The sequence below is a fragment of the Primulina tabacum genome, chromosome 8, assembly GCF_025594145.1.
Source record: "Primulina tabacum isolate GXHZ01 chromosome 8, ASM2559414v2, whole genome shotgun sequence".
NCBI lineage: Eukaryota > Viridiplantae > Streptophyta > Magnoliopsida > Lamiales > Gesneriaceae > Primulina > Primulina tabacum.
The window spans coordinates 15,689,931-15,707,968 of NC_134557.1; the positions used below are offsets into that span (position 1 = coordinate 15,689,931).

Genomic DNA, 18,038 nt, shown 5'->3' on the forward strand with positions numbered 1-18,038 from the left:
ATCAAAATAATTATCTTAGTATAGAATCTAACAGAAGTGGTTAAATATTTTAGAAAAATCAATATTAAATATTATTTAAATCAAATACTTTTATTGGTGGTTCAATTTGGTATTTTATCACTCAAAGTAGTGAGAATTTTAGTTTTATCATTAGTTATCATTATGTTTGTTCCATCCATAAAATTATGGCTTTAACATATACTAATGTAAATAATGGTTTAAACATTAGTTGGTATCTACGAGCATCACATACACTTTTATGTTAGTAATCATAGATAAACAAAGCAAACACATGAGTTTCCAAGCCAAAAATTACTCCGAAACGACATGGAGAATCACTATCAAAGAGGTTAGGAAATCATCTTCAAAGAAAACGTAAATAAATTCTATTGTGCTAGCCAAACTGTGCTGCCATAATTGCAAGGTTTAAGCTATTTTGCTTTTCTTACTGATTTCATTTTGTTGTTTGAATTAATTCTTGACTGGCAAACTACTGCCGTAGGTGGATTAGAGTAAACCGAAACAAGTCTAGTTGTAACCAATAATACATTTATATAATGCAGCTGCAATAAATATGTTCAACCAATTTTACAGACGCGTCCAGTTTAAGCCTCCAAGCAAAAAACAAAAAGGCCACCCCTTGCTTCCTGCTGCTAACTTTGTCTCTTTGCATTAGATACACTTTTTTACCCGTAAAAAACTTCAGTACGCCCAACAAATTCTCTTCACAAGATTGCAGCCAATCCAATAGGATCCCCATCTTCACGACTCTGTTCAGGGGCAGTACCGACATTCCGAGACCTCACTGAAAAGTTAATGTTTATGTATATTAATTATCAGGATTGGAAAAAAGAAAAAAGAAAACGAGCAATTGTCGGAATTACAACTGTGCAAGAATAGCTACAGCGAGAATAACACCTCAATTCCAGCTTTTGAAATTATACAGACTCGTTGTTTAGAGCAGCATGAAGTGCAACATATGCAGTTCAAACAAACGTGAAACAAAATGGTAGATGAACAAAAACAGGTCCGATACAGTTTCATCAGTTCGAAATTAAAAGATGTTCAACACTCAAACTATGTAGTCAAGACTTAAAGTTACTTTTTATTTTAATAAAATATACAAGATGTATCAGTTTTTCTTACACCAAAGTATTGCCACCCCTCCCCTATTCTGGCTGGAGAATCTAGTTTTTATTTTTTATAATTATGAGTTCCTTTTCCTCTTTCTCTGAACATTGGATAGGCGTATCGAAAAGGATTGCAACTTTGCATAAATATAACTTACTTGAGACATTCGTAATTACATTTACACTCTTTTGAGCAGCAAGAGCCTTCAAGTTGTTTCCTGTTGCCATTATTAAGAGACTTTTCAAATGTTGTTTTTGCTCTTTGGGACTGCCTGTCTTTGTTAAAGCTTCTTCGAAAGTTAACAGATCTTGGAGGGTGATGTAGGGAAGTGAGAGCAAAATCTGCAAAAAAAATTAACTAGTTTAATTCGATGGGGTTAGAAGATAATATCTTTGCCATCAACAACTTTATTACACACACATATAATGCTACATTTATTAGAAGATAATATCTTTGCCATCAACAACTTTAGGGGTGTTGCTAACCTGCCTGGGTGTTGGGTCTCTCTTAGACAAGTAAATAAAGATTTCTCGACAGTATCCAACTAAATCAGAACTTATAAAAGCATTTGACTCGAGAGATAAGCCTTGGATCATAGCAGCAAACAAATCTTTGCATACAAATTCTCTGAGCTCCACATTATTTGTCGAAATTGCAAGGAGAACAACTACTCCACAGAAAGAAGAAACTTTTGACACAGCTTCACTATCTGTCCAGCCAAATGCTCCCAAGCATATTTTCAAAGCTGGAATTGCAACACTTTTGTTGTTCAGTACAAATCTGCAAACACATAACACTTGAAATAAGGCCCTTAAATATTAACTAGTAACCATAAAGAAAAAATTGATTGTTTGAACAATGATCCTACCCAGCCATAGAACTGCAAGCAAATGCATTCAAGTCATGCATTGAAGAATCATCCATGTGACTAATCTGAGCAGCCTGTTCCAATGAAGGAAGTGTGGTATTAAGTCCAGGAGCAGCAAGAACCGAGAAAAGAGAACAAATCTCACGAGTCAGATCCCTGAGCAGCTTCTCTTCCATGACTTCCACTTTTAAGTCTGACCCAGCAAGTATTCCATGAAGATCTGGAACTTTAGCTATCCCCTCTAGTAAAAGGCTAGACCATGAACAGCTAAGAGCCTGCCAAGCATGGAGAAGTAATGGATGCAGGATATTTTCCAGCCACATCTCCCACAAATCTTGGGGGCAGCATTTAACCAGCGGAACCAAAACCAAGTGTACCAGCTGCTTTATATGCCTGAACTCCATGTACTGAATGTTCTCCATCAATGATAAAATAACAGAATGTGACTCTATGCATCTAAAAAACGAATCGCCAAGAGTTGTCGATAAACCTAATATGCTGTACCTGGAGCATGAAAAATTTCATACAGAAAATAAACTTAAAACGACACGAGTAAAGTGGTCGGCATAGTTTGCATATCATGGCACACAAGAAATTAAAGTGTCATAGGATGAACATACTTTGTTGCTTAAAAGCCTTGGGCTTTATTTGAGAAACGAAGGTCATGTTAGGGCAATGAGATCTTTGAAAAGATAATGTTCTTTCTGTGTTTCCCAAAAAAAGTTGCAGCAAGTTGGCATAAAGGCCAAAAAACGATTTTTCCTCGCTACAAAAATGTAATAATAACATTAAAGTGTCGTGAACATAAAAGAGAAACAGGTGGAGTAAGATGGTATTTAACTAGGCAAAACTGATTTTTCAAAACCTACAGTTTCCTTGCTCTTAGATGCTCTCTAATAACGGAACTGTGATAAAATTGGGCAATAAAATCCTGTGTGTTTCTCAAGAATATGCATGGGTATTTATACATTTTATAGGGCAGATCAGTAATCTAAATTGCGGTCGAGGCGGCCGCCTAGGCTGTAGAACCCGTAAATCAGTCTACGTATAAGCCATGCATAATTCTAGTATTTTAAATTAAATTGACTTCATTGCATGATTATTTTAATGCTTTTCTTTGAAGTTAATTATTTTATTATTTCATGCAGTAGTTTGATTTTCAGTTATTTCAGTGAGGCCGGACTGGAGTTGGAGTTTTGAGATAGAATTTAAGATTTAGAAATTATTTCCAGAATTTATTTTAGCTAGCAAGTAAGTTAATTTAAGTTAATAAGGAAGTTCAAGGAATTATTTAAATTACTTGAGGTGAGTAGGAAATAAATTCATTTAAGTTCCATAATTAAGGGGTTAGTTCACTAAATTAATTAGGGATAGGTAAGGCACTTAAGGTATTAAAATTTATCAACTAAACAATATTTCCTTCCATTTATTAGATGAATTTTCGGCCCCCTTAGATAACTAAGCATTACCTTGCCAACTCAACACCTTTGACCCTTTCTTTGTATTTAATTAGGAGGATAATTCTTTTATTTTTGGGAGCACCATTTAATTAATGATCAATCTTATCCTCACCTAGTCTAGATGGTATTATGATCGGCCACCTCACCCCAACAAGCACCAACAAATCATTTGATATCAAACAAGAATTCAAAATTTCAAAATGAGGGAGACTTGGTCTTGATTTGTCCCTTATATTTTGCACCCATCTCCCTCACTCCCCTAACCATTTCCCCATCTCCCTAATCTCGAAATTCAGAGCCATTTCAGAGTAGAAAACCGTGGGTTGCGTAGCTAGACACAATAGGAAAAAATTCAGTAACAAGCTAGGTAGCAAAGCGCTCCACTCCTCCGCGCCGGATCGTCTCTTCTTTTCGTTTTTCTTTCAAACGAAACCAGGCATGCATATATTCTTCCTTGACTCTTCAATCAAGTCATACTATCATTATTTTTTTATGTTTTATGATCATCATTTCATGTATGAACCGAAATACATCAAAGAATTTTCAGAAAACATCACATGCAGATTTCGGTTTTCTTGTGCAGTTCACGGCTTCCTCTTGTTTTGTGGTTTCAGGTGGATGGTTCGATTCCAGGCTCCCAAGGCGGCTCCTAGACATGTAATAGGATGCATTAGGACCATGTTGGTCCATTCATTCAGTCCCCATGCTTGCTGGAAAACCGAAATCACAGCAAGCTCCCCATAGGTGCAGATTTGTGTTCGAAAATTCAGGTTGCTGTCATAATGGAGATGGATCTGATCATGGCTGCCACAAGGCCCATAGCCATGGTTGGATCACTTCCCTAGCATGTCTAAGACGTGACTAAGTCGCCCTTTTGGTGGCTCGGTCCATGGTGCATCGGTTTTTAAATCAAATGCAAGAACAGCCCCTCCCCTCTCGGATCCTTCGGTTTTTGACAGCATGTGTGTGTTCGAGTTTTGTGGAATGGTATGGATCTTGGTTGGCCTATGGCCCTTAGCCACGGTTCATACCATGCCCCTAGATGTCTAGATCGTGCCATGGTCAATCAATGGCCACTGGAACGAGTCGAGACAGCAAGCGAAGCACAACACCACACACGCACGCATGAGGGCCCTCGGTAAGAGCTTTTGGTTGGTTGCTGGAATGGTGAGGATTGTGGCTGGCCTAGGGCCCTTAGCCATGGTTCAAATCATTCCTTGGGATGTTGGTAAGAGTCTCTAGTCGGTGGTTCACGCCCCAATGGCCGGTAGTCTCGAAAACAACACAAGACACGCGATGGTACAGCTGCTGGAAATTTACAGCAAGTTGCTGTGTCGGTTCGGAGGCTCGTTCGAGTTCTCGGTCGGCTTTTAGCCTATGGCCTTGGACTGGACAGTGCCCCATCGAGTTAGGAAGGTCGCGTTTTTGACCGTTCGTGATTCGGATCATTTTTGAGGTCGTACGAGAATTTACGGTGCGATGTGCCAAATTGACTCTCGAAAGAGCGTTTCTTGTTTTGGCCTCCATTTCACCTAGATTTCGACCCTCATCATTTTAGGAGTATTAGTTCATAATTTTAAGCGTATTTTAATCATGACTATACGTCGGTTCAGTGTTGGTTCGGGTTGGTTCGGAGTCATGATTAAATACGAAGTCGTTAGACGTAATTGTCGCATTTTCAAACTTAATTGCATAGTTTGGTCAAGTATAAGCTATTGCATATTTTTCATGGCATATTTAGGTTGCAGCGAGCCTGAGAACGATCCAATCCAGTTGGTAAAATATACAGGATATTTTCATTATGCCATTTAATTATATTACGTGCATGAAAATAGAAAATACTTATTTTTGAGATTTATGCGATATTGCTTGTGGTCAATTCACTATTATGGGAGCATTATTTTATACGGTCGCCAGTGACCGATCAGTTCAGTTTGGTACCACCCGGTCGCCAGTGACCGGTCAGCTCAGTTCAGTTTGATACTCCCCGGTAGCCAGTTACCGATCAGTTCAGTTCAGTGCAGGGGCCACAGGCGTAGACCATAATCTCAACAGAAAATTTTTATCAGTTATTTCAGTACAGGGCTCCAAGGAGCAAACATTCTATTTACTATGACTTTCAGTTCACTTATGCACGTATTATAATTGCTCAGTACAAGTTATTTTAAGTATGCCTCTTGACATGATATTTTATCCATGCAAATTACATTTTCTCGTTACCTACGATATTTGCATGCTGAGTCTTTAGGCTCACTAGACTTGATTGTTGTAGGTACTGATGAGGCCAGGGCCGAGGGCGGGGACCAGTGAGCCAGCTTGGGTCGGCAGTAGTGGCACCCGAGGACCTCAGTTTCAGCACATGTCATTTTATGCTCAAACATTTTTACCAATTGGACATTCTTTGAATTGTTATTTTTGGCAAACTTTATTTTCTTCGGCTGCTATATTTTTTAAACATTGAACTTGATTCATCAGTTGATTTTATGGAATGAGGCACTCCATTTATTTAAAAAAAAAATTAATTTTCCGCAAATTTTCAAAGTAAGAATTTTCGGGCCTTTCACAGTTGGTATCAGAGCCTATGTTCTTGTAAAGAGTTACACTACTACTGACCACGAGAAGCTCACGAAGCCACATCTTCGGTCTGTAAGTTTTACATTTCAGCATTTTATTTAAAGCATGAATTATTTTGACAGCATGCTTCCATAAAATAATTTCGACCAGATTTTCAGCATTTCAGTGTTCATTTAAAATAAATTATGGAATTATGCATGTTAGTTACGTATGGGTTATGTTGGAACAGTATGCCCCCTAGACGTCAAGTAGGACGCCCGAGAGGTAGTGGCGAGCACCGTCGCGAGGACGATGACGATCAGGGACAAGAGAGGCAGACACCTCCTCCTCCTCCTCCACCTCCACCACCGCCCCCACCTGACATGAGTGCCCAGATGCTAGCTGGGATGACACAGTTCTTCGCACAGTTTGCGGGGAACAATGCGGTGGTGACTAGGCCGACAGGGCCAGAGGCTGTTTACGAGCGATTCATGACGATGCGTCCAAAGGAGTTTTCTGGGACGTCTGACCCCATGATTGCCGAGGGATGGATCAAATCCCTCGAGGTTATCTTCGAGTTCATGGAGCTGGGAGATGCAGACAGAGTCTGTTGTGCCACCTATCTGTTCAGTGGAGATGCCCGCTTATGGTGGGAAGGAGCGTCAGTAGCCCTGACCTTGGCTACACTTTCATGGACACGCTTCACGGAGGTTTTCTACTCCAAATATTTTGCTGAGGAAGTTCGCACCAGGTTGACCACCGAGTTCATGAGCCTGAGACAGGGAGACATGACGGTTACGGAGTTCATCTGTAAGTTCGAGAGGGGCTGTCATTTTGTACCCCTGATAGCGAATGATGCCAGAGCCAAGTTGATGCATTTCCTAGTGGGTCTACGGCCGATCTTGCGCCGGGATGTTAGGGTGTCTGACCCTGCTACTTATGAGATTGTTGTCTCCAAGGCCCTAGCCGCAGAGCAGGATCTGCGGGATATCGACAGGGATCGCCAGGGCAAGCGCCCAGTCCAGGTACCACACCGCCCTCCTCCTCATCAGCATCAGCAGCAGAACAAGAAGCCTTTTCATGGACCGCCTAGAAACAGAGGCCAGCAGCAGCAGCAGCGGGGACGCCCAGCCCCGAGGACTTATGAGCACCCAGTCTGCCCCAGGTGCTCACGCCGCCATCCTGGAGCATGTATGTCTGGCTCAGGAAAGTGTTTTAAGTGTGGCAGTCCAGACCACATGTTGCTGCAGTGCCCTCAGAGGAATCTGCCTACCCAAGGCAGAGTTTTTGCTCTCCATGCCGCGGAAACCAACCCGGAGACTATGTTGTTGACAGGTACCTTTAAACTTTAAGTTATTATTTGAATTTCCGTGTTTTGGGAATAGGGATTAAGATTGAACTTAGAACTGTGATAGGATTGCATGCTCTACTCAGTAGTATTTTGGGGATTTAAGTTAGAAGAACTCTGGCCTTTGCATGTCTATAAGTTTGGTTCTTGTAGCTATTGGATTCAACTTAGAGTTCCAATCTTTCAGGGAGAATTTTTATATCTGGTTCCGCCACCAAGGCCTTGATAGATTCAGGGGCCACTCACTCGTTTATTTCGGAGGTATTTGCAAACTTTCTCAAGATCAAGACCATTGGGCTAGACACAGCCTTTTCAGTAGTGTTGCCGTCAGGCGAGAAGATGGCAGCCACCAATGTTATCCGAGATATAGACCTTGAGCTGCACGGTAATCTTGTTTATGCGGATCTGATCGTGCTACCGATGCCAAAATTTGACATCATCCTGGGGATGGACTGGCTATTGAGGAACAGAGTGTTGATAGACTTCCAGCGGAGATCTGTTCTTGTCCGACCGCCTGGAATGGAGCAGTTCTTATTTGAGCCGGACAGGTACTTTCCTTTACCGCGCATTATTCCTTATGTTCAGGCTAGGAAGCTCATGCATAGAGGGTGTCGGGCATTTCTAGCGACCTTTTTATGTGTCCCCAAGGAACCCAGCCAGTCAGCCTCAGATGTTCCGATCGTCAGAGATTTCTAAGACGTTTTTCCCAAAGACGTCTCTGGTATGCCACCCGAGAGAGAGGTGGAGTTTTCCATTGAGCTTATGCCAGGTACGGCTCCGATATCCAAAGCGCCGTACCAACTAGCACCGACAGAGATGGCAGAGGTTAAGAAGCAGATACAGGAACTTCTGGACAAGAAGTTCATTCGCCCTAGCTTCTCACCTTGGGGCGCGCCAGTCTTGTTTGTTAAGAAGAAGGATGGCTCTATGAGACTTTGTATTGACTATCGGGAGTTGAACAGGGTTACAGTGAAGAATAAATACCCACTTCCGAGGATTGAGGATCTGTTTGACCAGTTGCAGGGAGCTTCGATTTTCTCCAAGATTGATCTGCGCTCTGGTTATCACCAGTTGAGGGTGAAAGATGCTGATGTTTCCAAGACTGCTTTTAGGACTCGTTATGGCCACTACGAGTTCCTTGTGATGCCGTTCGGACTGACGAATGCGCCAGCGATCTTCATGGATCTCACGAATCGCGTATTTCAGCCGTATCTTGACCAGTTTGTGATAGTGTTCATAGATGACATTCTCGTCTACTCCAAGAGTCGGGAGGAGCACAGCAGACATCTGACCACAGTGTTGCAGACATTGCAGAAGCACAAATTATTCGCAAAGTTCAATAATGCGAATTCTGGTTAGAGAAGGTGGCGTTCTTAGACCACATCGTTTCTAGCAGTGGTATTGACGTAGACCCAGCAAAAGTTGCAGCAGTCAGAGATTGGGTTGTGCCTCAGAATGCATCCGAGATCCGCAGTTTTCTTGGGCTAGCAGGATATTACAGAAAGTTCATTCAGGGATTCTCCTCCATTGCCGTTCCACTCACAGCACTGGCCAAGAAAAATGTGAAATTTGTTTGGAGCGAGGAGTGTCAGAAGAGCTTCGATACTTTGAAGCAAGCTCTTATCTCAGCACCAGTTTTGGCCATGCCATCAGGGCCCGGCGAGTTTGTCCTTTATACAGATGCTTCGAAGCTTGGTTTAGGTGCAGTTCTGATGCAGCATGGGAGAGTGATAGCGTATGCTTCTCGACAGCTGAAAATCCACGAGAAGAACTACCCTACCCATGATCTAGAATTGGCGGCCGTAGTTTTTGCCTTGAAGATTTGGAGGCACTATCTGTATGGAGAGAAATGCCAGATCTTTACCGACCACAAGAGCCTCAAGTATTTCTTTACGCAGAAGGAGCTGAACATGCGTCAGAGGCGTTGGTTGGAGCTTGTGAAAGACTACGATTGTGACATTAGCTACCACCCGGGTAAAGCTAATGTAGTTGCGGATGCATTGAGCAGAAAAGTCGCAGTGATGGCTCATTTGACGATTCAGAAACCTCTTCAGTTTGAGATACAGAGGTTTGATCTCGAGACTTATCCTCGAGGTAGAGTTCCTCGTCTATCTACCTTGACCATTCAGTCTTCCCTTATGGACCGTATTAGCAGTGGTCAGTCAGCAGATGAGCAATTGGCACAGTGGAAGAAGAGAGATGAAGCCAAGGGCAGTGTCTTGTATACAGTCAGCGACGGTATTGTGAGATACCGAGACAGGATATGGGTTCCTAGCAGTGATTCTATCCGAGCAGACATCTTGTCAGAGGCCCATATGTCCCCGTACTCCATTCACCCTGGGAGTACGAAGATGTACAAAGATCTGCAGCTATTGTATTGGTGGCCTGGTATGAAGAAGGACATCAGACGATTTGTGTCCGAGTGTCTGACTTGCCAGTTAGTGAAGGCGGAGCATCAGAGACTAGCAGGTTTGCTCAAGCCTCTTCCCATTCCCGAGTGGAAATGGGAGAATGTTACCATGGACTTTGTGACCGGATTCCCGAGGTCCGCCAGAGGATCGAATGCTATCTGGGTGATTGTAGATCGTCTTACCAAGTCAGCGCACTTCTTGCCTATTAAGACGACTTTCACCATGGTTCAGTATGCAGAGCTGTATATCCGGGAGATAGTCCGACTTCATGGTGTCCCAGTTTCTATCGTATCTGACAGAGATCCCAGATTTACTTCCTCGTTTTGGAAGAGTTTGCATTCGACTATGGGTACGAAGTTGCTGTTTAGCACAGCTTTCCATCCGCAGACAGATGGGCAGTCAGAGCGAGTTATTCAGATCTTAGAGGATCTTCTCCGTGCTTGCGTCATTGATTTCTCCGGGAGTTGGGAGTCGAACTTACCATTGATTGAGTTCACCTATAACAACAGCTTCCAGTCTTCTATTGGTATGGCTCCGTATGAAGCACTGTATGGCCGCAAGTGCAGATCTCCTGTTCATTGGGATGAAGTAGGAGAGAGAGCAGAGTTGGGTTCAGATATTGTTCAGCAGGCAGCAGATGTAGTAGTCAAGATCCGTGATAGGATGAGGACTGCTCAGAGCCGACAGAAGAGTTATGCCGATCAGCGGAGGAGAGATTTAGAGTTTGCAGTGGGCGATCATGTCTTTGTGAAAGTGGCACCTATGAAGGGTGTCATGAGATTTGGGAAGAAAGGGAAGCTCAGTCCGAGATTCATTGGACCGTTTCAGATCCTCGACAGAGTTGGGACGCTAGCTTATCGTGTGGCTCTTCCGCCGAATCTGGCCGGAGTACACAATGTGTTCCACGTCTCCATGCTGAGGAAGTATATGGCAAATCCTTCGCATGTGCTGAATTTCGAGCCGTTGCAGCTTAATCCGAACTTGTCTTATGAGGAGAGGCCAGTGCAGATCCTAGACAGGCAGGAGAAGAAGCTTCGGAACAAGCTGGTTAAGCGAGTCAAAGTCAAATGGCTCAACCATTCTGAGGAGGAAGCTACGTGGGAGTCTGAGCCAAAGATGAGAGATCGATACCCCGAGTTATTCGGTGAAGTTCTAATTTCGAGGAAGAAATTTCTTTTAGGGGGGAAGGATTGTAGAACCCGTAAATCAGTCTACGTATAAGCCATGCATAATTCTAGTATTTTAAATTAAATTGACTTCATTGCATGATTATTTTAATGCTTTTCTTTGAAGTTAATTATTTTATTATTTCATGCAGTAGTTTGATTTTCAGTTATTTCAGTGAGGCCGGACTGGAGTTGGAGTTTTGAGATAAAATTTAAGATTTAGAAATCATTTCCAGAATTTATTTTAGCTAGCAAGTAAGTTAATTTAAGTTAATAAGGAAGTTCAAGGAATTATTTAAATTACTTGAGGTGAGTAGGAAATAAATTCATTTAAGTTCCATAATTAAGGGGTTAGTTCACTAAATTATTTAGGGATAGGTAAGGCTCTTAAGGTATTAAAATTTATCAACTAAACAATATTTCCTTCCATTTATTAGATGAATTTTCGGCCCCCTTAGATGACTAAGCATTACCTTGCCAACTCAACACCTTTGACCCTTTCTTTGTATTTAATTAGGAGGATAATTCTTTTATTTTTGGGAGCACCATTTAATTAATGATCAATCTTATCCTCACCTAGTCTAGATGGTATTATGATCGGCCACCTCACCCCAACAAGCACCAACAAATCATTTGATATCAAACAAGAATTCAAAATTTCAAAATGAGAGAGACTTGGTCTTGATTTGTCCCTTATATTTTGCACCCATCTCCCTCACTCCCCTAACCATTTCCCCATCTCCCTAATCTCGAAATTCAGAGCCATTTCAGAGTAGAAAACCGTGGGTTGCATAGCTAGACACAATAGGAAAAAATTCAGTAACAAGCTAGGTAGCAAAGCGCTCCACTCCTCCGCGCCGGATCGTCTCTTCTTTTCGTTTTTCTTTCAAACGAAACCAGGCATGCATATATTCTTCCTTGACTCTTCAATCAAGTCATACTATCATTATTTTTTTATGTTTTATGATCATCATTTCATGTATGAACCGAAATACATCAAAGAATTTTCAGAAAACATCACATGCAGATTTCGGTTTTCTTGTGCAGTTCACGGCTTCCTCTTGTTTTGTGGTTTCAGGTGGATGGTTCGATTCCAGGCTCCCAAGGCGGCTCCTAGACATGTAATAGGATGCATTAGGACCATGTTGGTCCATTCATTCAGTCCCCATGCTTGCTGGAAAACCGAAATCACAGCAAGCTCCCCATAGGTGCAGATTTGTGTTCGAAAATTCAGGTTGCTGTCATAATGGAGATGGATCTGATCATGGCTGCCACAAGGCCCATAGCCATGGTTGGATCACTTCCCTAGCATGTCTAAGACGTGACTAAGTCGCCCTTTTGGTGGCTCGGTCCATGGTGCATCGGTTTTTAAATCAAATGCAAGAACAGCCCCTCCCCTCTCGGATCCTTCGGTTTTTGACAGCATGTGTGTGTTCGAGTTTTGTGGAATGGTATGGATCTTGGTTGGCCTATGGCCCTTAGCCACGGTTCATACCATGCCCCTAGATGTCTAGATCGTGCCATGGTCAATCAATGGCCACTGGAACGAGTCGAGACAGCAAGCGAAGCACAACACCACACACGCACGCATGAGGGCCCTCGGTAAGAGCTTTTGGTTGGTTGCTGGAATGGTGAGGATTGTGGCTGGCCTAGGGCCCTTAGCCATGGTTCAAATCATTCCTTGGGATGTTGGTAAGAGTCTCTAGTCGGTGGTTCACGCCCCAATGGCCGGTAGTCTCGAAAACAACACAAGACACGCGATGGTACAGCTGCTGGAAATTTACAGCAAGTTGCTGTGTCGGTTCGGAGGCTCGTTCGAGTTCTCGGTCGGCTTTTAGCCTATGGCCTTGGACTGGACAGTGCCCCATCGAGTTAGGAAGGTCGCGTTTTTGACCGTTCGTGATTCGGATCATTTTTGAGGTCGTACGAGAATTTACGGTGCGATGTGCCAAATTGACTCTCGAAAGAGCGTTTCTTGTTTTGGCCTCCATTTCACCTAGATTTCGACCCTCATCATTTTAGGAGTATTAGTTCATAATTTTAAGCGTATTTTAATCATGACTATACGTCGGTTCAGTGTTGGTTCGGGTTGGTTCGGAGTCATGATTAAATACGAAGTCGTTAGACGTAATTGTCGCATTTTCAAACTTAATTGCATAGTTTGGTCAAGTATAAGCTATTGCATATTTTTCATGGCATATTTAGGTTGCAGCGAGCCTGAGAACGATCCAATCCAGTTGGTAAAATATACAGGATATTTTCATTATGCCATTTAATTATATTACGTGCATGAAAATAGAAAATACTTATTTTTGAGATTTATGCGATATTGCTTGTGGTCAATTCACTATTATGGGAGCATTATTTTATACGGTCGCCAGTGACCGATCAGTTCAGTTTGGTACCACCCGGTCGCCAGTGACCGGTCAGCTCAGTTCAGTTTGATACTCCCCGGTAGCCAGTTACCGATCAGTTCAGTTCAGTGCAGGGGCCACAGGCGTAGACCATAATCTCAACAGAAAATTTTTATCAGTTATTTCAGTACAGGGCTCCAAGGAGCAAACATTCTATTTACTATGACTTTCAGTTCACTTATGCACGTATTATAATTGCTCAGTACAAGTTATTTTAAGTATGCCTCATGACATGATATTTTATCCATGCAAATTACATTTTCTCGTTACCTACGATATTTGCATGCTGAGTCTTTAGGCTCACTAGACTTGATTGTTGTAGGTACTGATGAGGCCAGGGCCGAGGGCGGGGACCAGTGAGCCAGCTTGGGTCGGCAGTAGTGGCACCCGAGGACCTCAGTTTCAGCACATGTCATTTTATGCTCAAACATTTTTACCAGTTGTTGGACATTCTTTGAATTGTTATTTTTGGCAAACTTTATTTTCTTCGGCTGCTATATTTTTTAAACATTGAACTTGATTCATCAGTTGATTTTATGAATGAGGCACTCCATTTATTTAAAAAAAAAATTAATTTTCCGCAAATTTTCAAAGTAAGAATTTTCGGGCCTTTCACATAGGCGGTAGGCGGCCCTCGACCGCACCGCCTATGCATGAGGCGGGTGTTTTAGGCGTCCCAAGCTATACGGCGTTGGGGAGGCGGGTCGAGGCGGCGAGGTAGGCAGTCAAGATTTTTAAGTTGTAGTCAACAATTTTAAAAACCTAGTCAACAATTTTAAAAACCTAGTCAAAGTCAACTAATTTTAAATATTAAAACCCTAACACACCTCACTTTCTTTATTTTATTTTTGGTTTTCACTCTCAACTCTTAACTCTCGACCACCACACACAATCCGCCTGCCACCGCCCGCCGACCTCCGCCGCCGCCTACTGCCGCCAGAAGTCAGAATATTTAGGTTAGGCATTGCATATTTATTATTTAACATATTTTTTTTATAATATTTCAGATTTTGTGATTTCAAAAATCAATTTTTTTTCCTATTATTAATTTATTATTTTATTATTGATTTATTGTTGAAGATTAATGGCGGAAAAAGATAAACCGGAGTTGGAATTTAAGCCAAAGTCTAATGATATTGTATTGGGAATATGGGGTGTTGTATAATAGAGAGAAAAGAGATTGGATCACATGCAAGTTGTGTAAGAGGCTTATTAAAAGAGGAGTTTATAGGATGAAGCATCATATTGCGGGTATTATAGGACAAGTTGAAGTATGTCCTAAAGCATCCGATGAGGACAAAAAAAGAGTGAGAGACTGTCTTGAAAATAGCAAGAATAAAAAGCGTCAAAGGGTGGAAGAATTAAAAGACGAAAGGGCGGAGGTAAACATATGTGTTGATGAAGAGGATGGTGATTGTCTAAGTGATGGGAGATAACTCAAAAAAAACCAAAGAATCTCGAGCCTATTGATAAGTGGACATTTGCAATCGATCCAACGAAGGCAAGACAACAAAACATAAATGATGCCTTGAAGTTAAAGTTTACAAATGATGTGCATGAGTATGTTGCTAGATGGATATACGAAACGGGGATTCCTTTTCATTCAATTGACAATCAAAGCTTTAGACAACTTGTAGAGGCGATTGGCCAATTCGGTCCGGGCTACAAACCTCCAAGTCAATATCTTTTAAGAGAGCCACTTTTGAAGCAAGAAGTTGAGAGGACCAAATTTTCTCTAAAAAAACATGAAGAATGGATGAAAAATGGATGTTCAATAATGACTGACGCATGGACCGATCGCAAGAGGAGAAGCATTATGAATATATGTGTTAATTGCAAGCTAGGCACTTCATTCCTTGGTTCTATTGAAGAATCCATGGAGGCACACACCGAGGTTTATATTTTTGAGTTTGTTGAAAAATATATCATTGAGATTGGCCCGCAACATATTGTTCAAGTAGTGACGGACAATGCCACAAACAATATGGCGGCGGCAGATTTATTGAAGGTTACACAACCTCAAATTTTTTGGACCTCTTGTACGACTCATACAATCAACCTCATGCTTGAAACAATTGGAAAACTACTCAAGTTTAGCGGAATACTTGAGAAAGCAAAGGCCTTGACTATATTCATCTATGCACATCATAGAACTTTGGCTATTATGAGAAAATATACCAAGAAGAGTGATATTGTGAGGCCCGGGTGACTAGATTTGCTACTTCATTTTTTACTTCGGAAAGTCTCAAAGACAAGAAAGATCAATTGAGATTCATGTTTACATCCGATGAATGGAGTAAAACAAAGTTGAGTAGTGTGAAGGGGAAAGTGGCGAAGCCACGGTAACAAGTATATCTTTTTGGAATGGTGTTTCTTTGGCTTTGAATGTCTTCACCCCTTTAGTGAAAGTTTTACGTCTTGTTGACGGTGATAAGAAGCCCTCCATGGCATTCTTACTGGGTGCTCTTAAACAACCCAAAGAAGACGTTAAAAAGTGTTTCAAAAAAGAGGAAAATGCCATCCCTATTTTGAAGATTATTGATGAGAAATCTAAGGGTAGACTTGATAGTCCTTTGCATTATGCCGCTTATTTATTGAATCCGTTTTTTTACTTCAAAGATTCAAGCATATCAAATGACACCAATGTCATGAATGAGTTTTTGAATTGTGTTGAGATAATTTTTTCCACTGACGAGGACATGCAATCTACCATTGCTAATGATGAATTGCTGAAGTATAAGAGTAAATCTGGAAACTTCGGAAGAAAAATGGCGGTCGCGTCATGTTAGAAGATGGATGTGTACCATGACTTTGACCCGGGTAAATCTTTTTTCCTTTATTTTTATTCATGTCGGTACATGTATTTTTTTTACCCGTCTTTGGTTTAATTATTTTTTCCTCTTTGCTTTTTTAAGATGGATGGTGGTCCAATTATGGTGGTGACACTCCAAACTTACAAAAAATGGAATTGAGATTTCTCTCTTTCACAAGTAGTTCATCGGGATGTGAAAGAAATTGGAGTCAATTTGAATGGGTAAATATTGAGAACTAATTTATAAATTATGTTATCTATCATTTTTTTTAACAATGGTTTTAAATTTTTAGATACATACTAAAAAGAGGAATAGGCTTGAGACATCAAGATTGAATGATCTTGTATATGTCAAATTCAATGCTAATCTTATGAAGAAGAAGAGTAAAAGAGAAATGAGTGGAGATTTGTTTCTATCCTCTCAAGCTAGTGAAGCTCAAGGTTGGCTTGTCGATGATGGTGATGAAGATGAGGTCGAGCCGGGTTCAGGACTTACTTGGAGAATGGTAGCGGAGGCCTCGGGAGCGGATGAAGTGCTACATCCAAGGAGGAGTGCAAGGAACATCCCCATTAGAGAACTGGACGAAGATTTAGATACGTCGGAGGAGGAGAATGAAGAAAATGTTGATTTTGAGTCCGATGATGAGAGGATCATGGATGTAGTAGATAGTGCATACGTAGATGATTTGGAATATTAGTTATGTTTAGTCTACTACTTGTTCTAATGATGGATAATTGATTGAAACTTTGAAATTTAAACTTAGTTTTTTGGTAAAAATAATTATATTACATTGTTAGCATAATAGCTTTAATATGATGATGAATCTTTATTAATTGCATATTATCTTATAAATTATCTAGATGATATTATATTTTGTGCTTAAACATTATTTAATTGCACATTTTATATAAAAATGATTATATTGCATGATTATATATGATTACCTATAAAAAAATTACTTAAAAAAATTCAACCTCCTGGGCACCGCCTCCCGCCATTTACGACCTTGGGGCAGATCCAATCCAGAAAAACAGAAACACTAGATGAGTAGGATTCTCAACTAAACAATCTGATATGATCAGAAAATATTCAAAGATATACCAGAATAATATATATTCTTTCACTCCCCCTCAAATTGATGATATACATCTTTCGTTTCGAACTTGAAATAATCTCTTGAAATGCTGTCCCATGGAGCATAGTTGTCAAAAGCGATTGTAGCGCTCGCTATAGCGCGTAGCGATGCGAAGCGAAGACCCGTAGCTACAGGGACGAAGCGCACGACACTTCCACATAGCGAGCGCTATCGTCGTTAACCACGCTATTTCGTTATGACGATAGCAAGGCAATGGCGCGCTTCCAGAAAGAAAAACCCATTGCACTTTTTTTAAAATACTACCCAATCTTTAGGCCCGTTTTGCTAAATCTTTTGGCCCATTTTGCACAATAACTAGCCCTAGAATTATTTTCTGCTGCATATCGCCTTTTCTCCACTTTTTAAGCTTACGTAACCTTCAACTCTCAACCGCTCTCTCGCCGGACATCTTTTTGCACCGCCGGACTTTGGTAATATTCTACTCTATTTCCTTCTGTCTTCTCTTCTTTTTTTCTTCTGATTTTTGACTTTTTGGCATCGAACTTCCCCTCTGTTTTAAACTTCTTCTTTGTTATTTAAAAATGAACGGTTTCGTGTTGGATCAACAATCCGCGGCATGAAACTGGTTTCGTGTTGGATCAATCCAGTTTCGGATCTAATTTGAGCCGTTGCCAAAGTATATTTTATCTTATTATTAAAAAAATAAGAGATATGGCAATGTCCCGGAACCGGTCCAATTCCTGGTACAAATACACGGAACCACCTCGAGCCTATATTT

At 41.2% G+C, this 18,038-nt stretch overlaps 2 protein-coding genes across 5 annotated transcripts in view; one reads left to right on the plus strand and one right to left on the minus strand.

The window, feature by feature from the left end:
* Positions 1–530: 530 nt before the first annotated feature.
* Positions 531–18,038, minus strand: part of LOC142553829 (protein HASTY 1) — a 29,638-nt gene continuing 12,130 nt past the window's right edge. For all 4 annotated transcript variants that reach the window (XM_075664330.1, XM_075664331.1, XM_075664332.1 and 1 more), the window contains 4 exons: positions 2,000–2,503; positions 1,617–1,911; positions 1,289–1,472; positions 531–805 (listed from right to left, as the gene is read on the minus strand). In XM_075664330.1, coding sequence (XP_075520445.1) covers positions 726–805; positions 1,289–1,472; positions 1,617–1,911; positions 2,000–2,503 — 1,063 coding nt within the window. In that variant the 3' untranslated portion in view covers positions 531–725. The remainder of the gene's footprint in view (positions 806–1,288; positions 1,473–1,616; positions 1,912–1,999; positions 2,504–18,038) is intronic.
* LOC142553830 (uncharacterized) lies at positions 15,675–17,009 on the plus strand. The gene is made up of 3 exons (XM_075664335.1): positions 15,675–16,171; positions 16,267–16,385; positions 16,457–17,009. Exons 1-3 carry the CDS (start codon positions 16,144–16,146, stop codon positions 16,859–16,861), a joined length of 552 nt encoding a protein of 183 aa, XP_075520450.1. The 5' UTR covers positions 15,675–16,143; the 3' UTR covers positions 16,862–17,009.

What these genes read in the sequence shown, in the direction of transcription:
- LOC142553830 (XM_075664335.1), top strand. Translation starts at nt 16,144, where the DNA reads ATGGATGTGTACCATGACTTTGACCCGG. An exon ending in GTACCATGACTTTGACCCGG is followed by an intron (nt 16,172 to 16,266) that starts GTAAATCTTTTT and finishes TGCTTTTTTAAG; the next exon opens with ATGGATGGTGGTCCAATTAT. An exon ending in ATTGGAGTCAATTTGAATGG is followed by an intron (nt 16,386 to 16,456) that starts GTAAATATTGAG and finishes TTAAATTTTTAG; the next exon opens with ATACATACTAAAAAGAGGAA.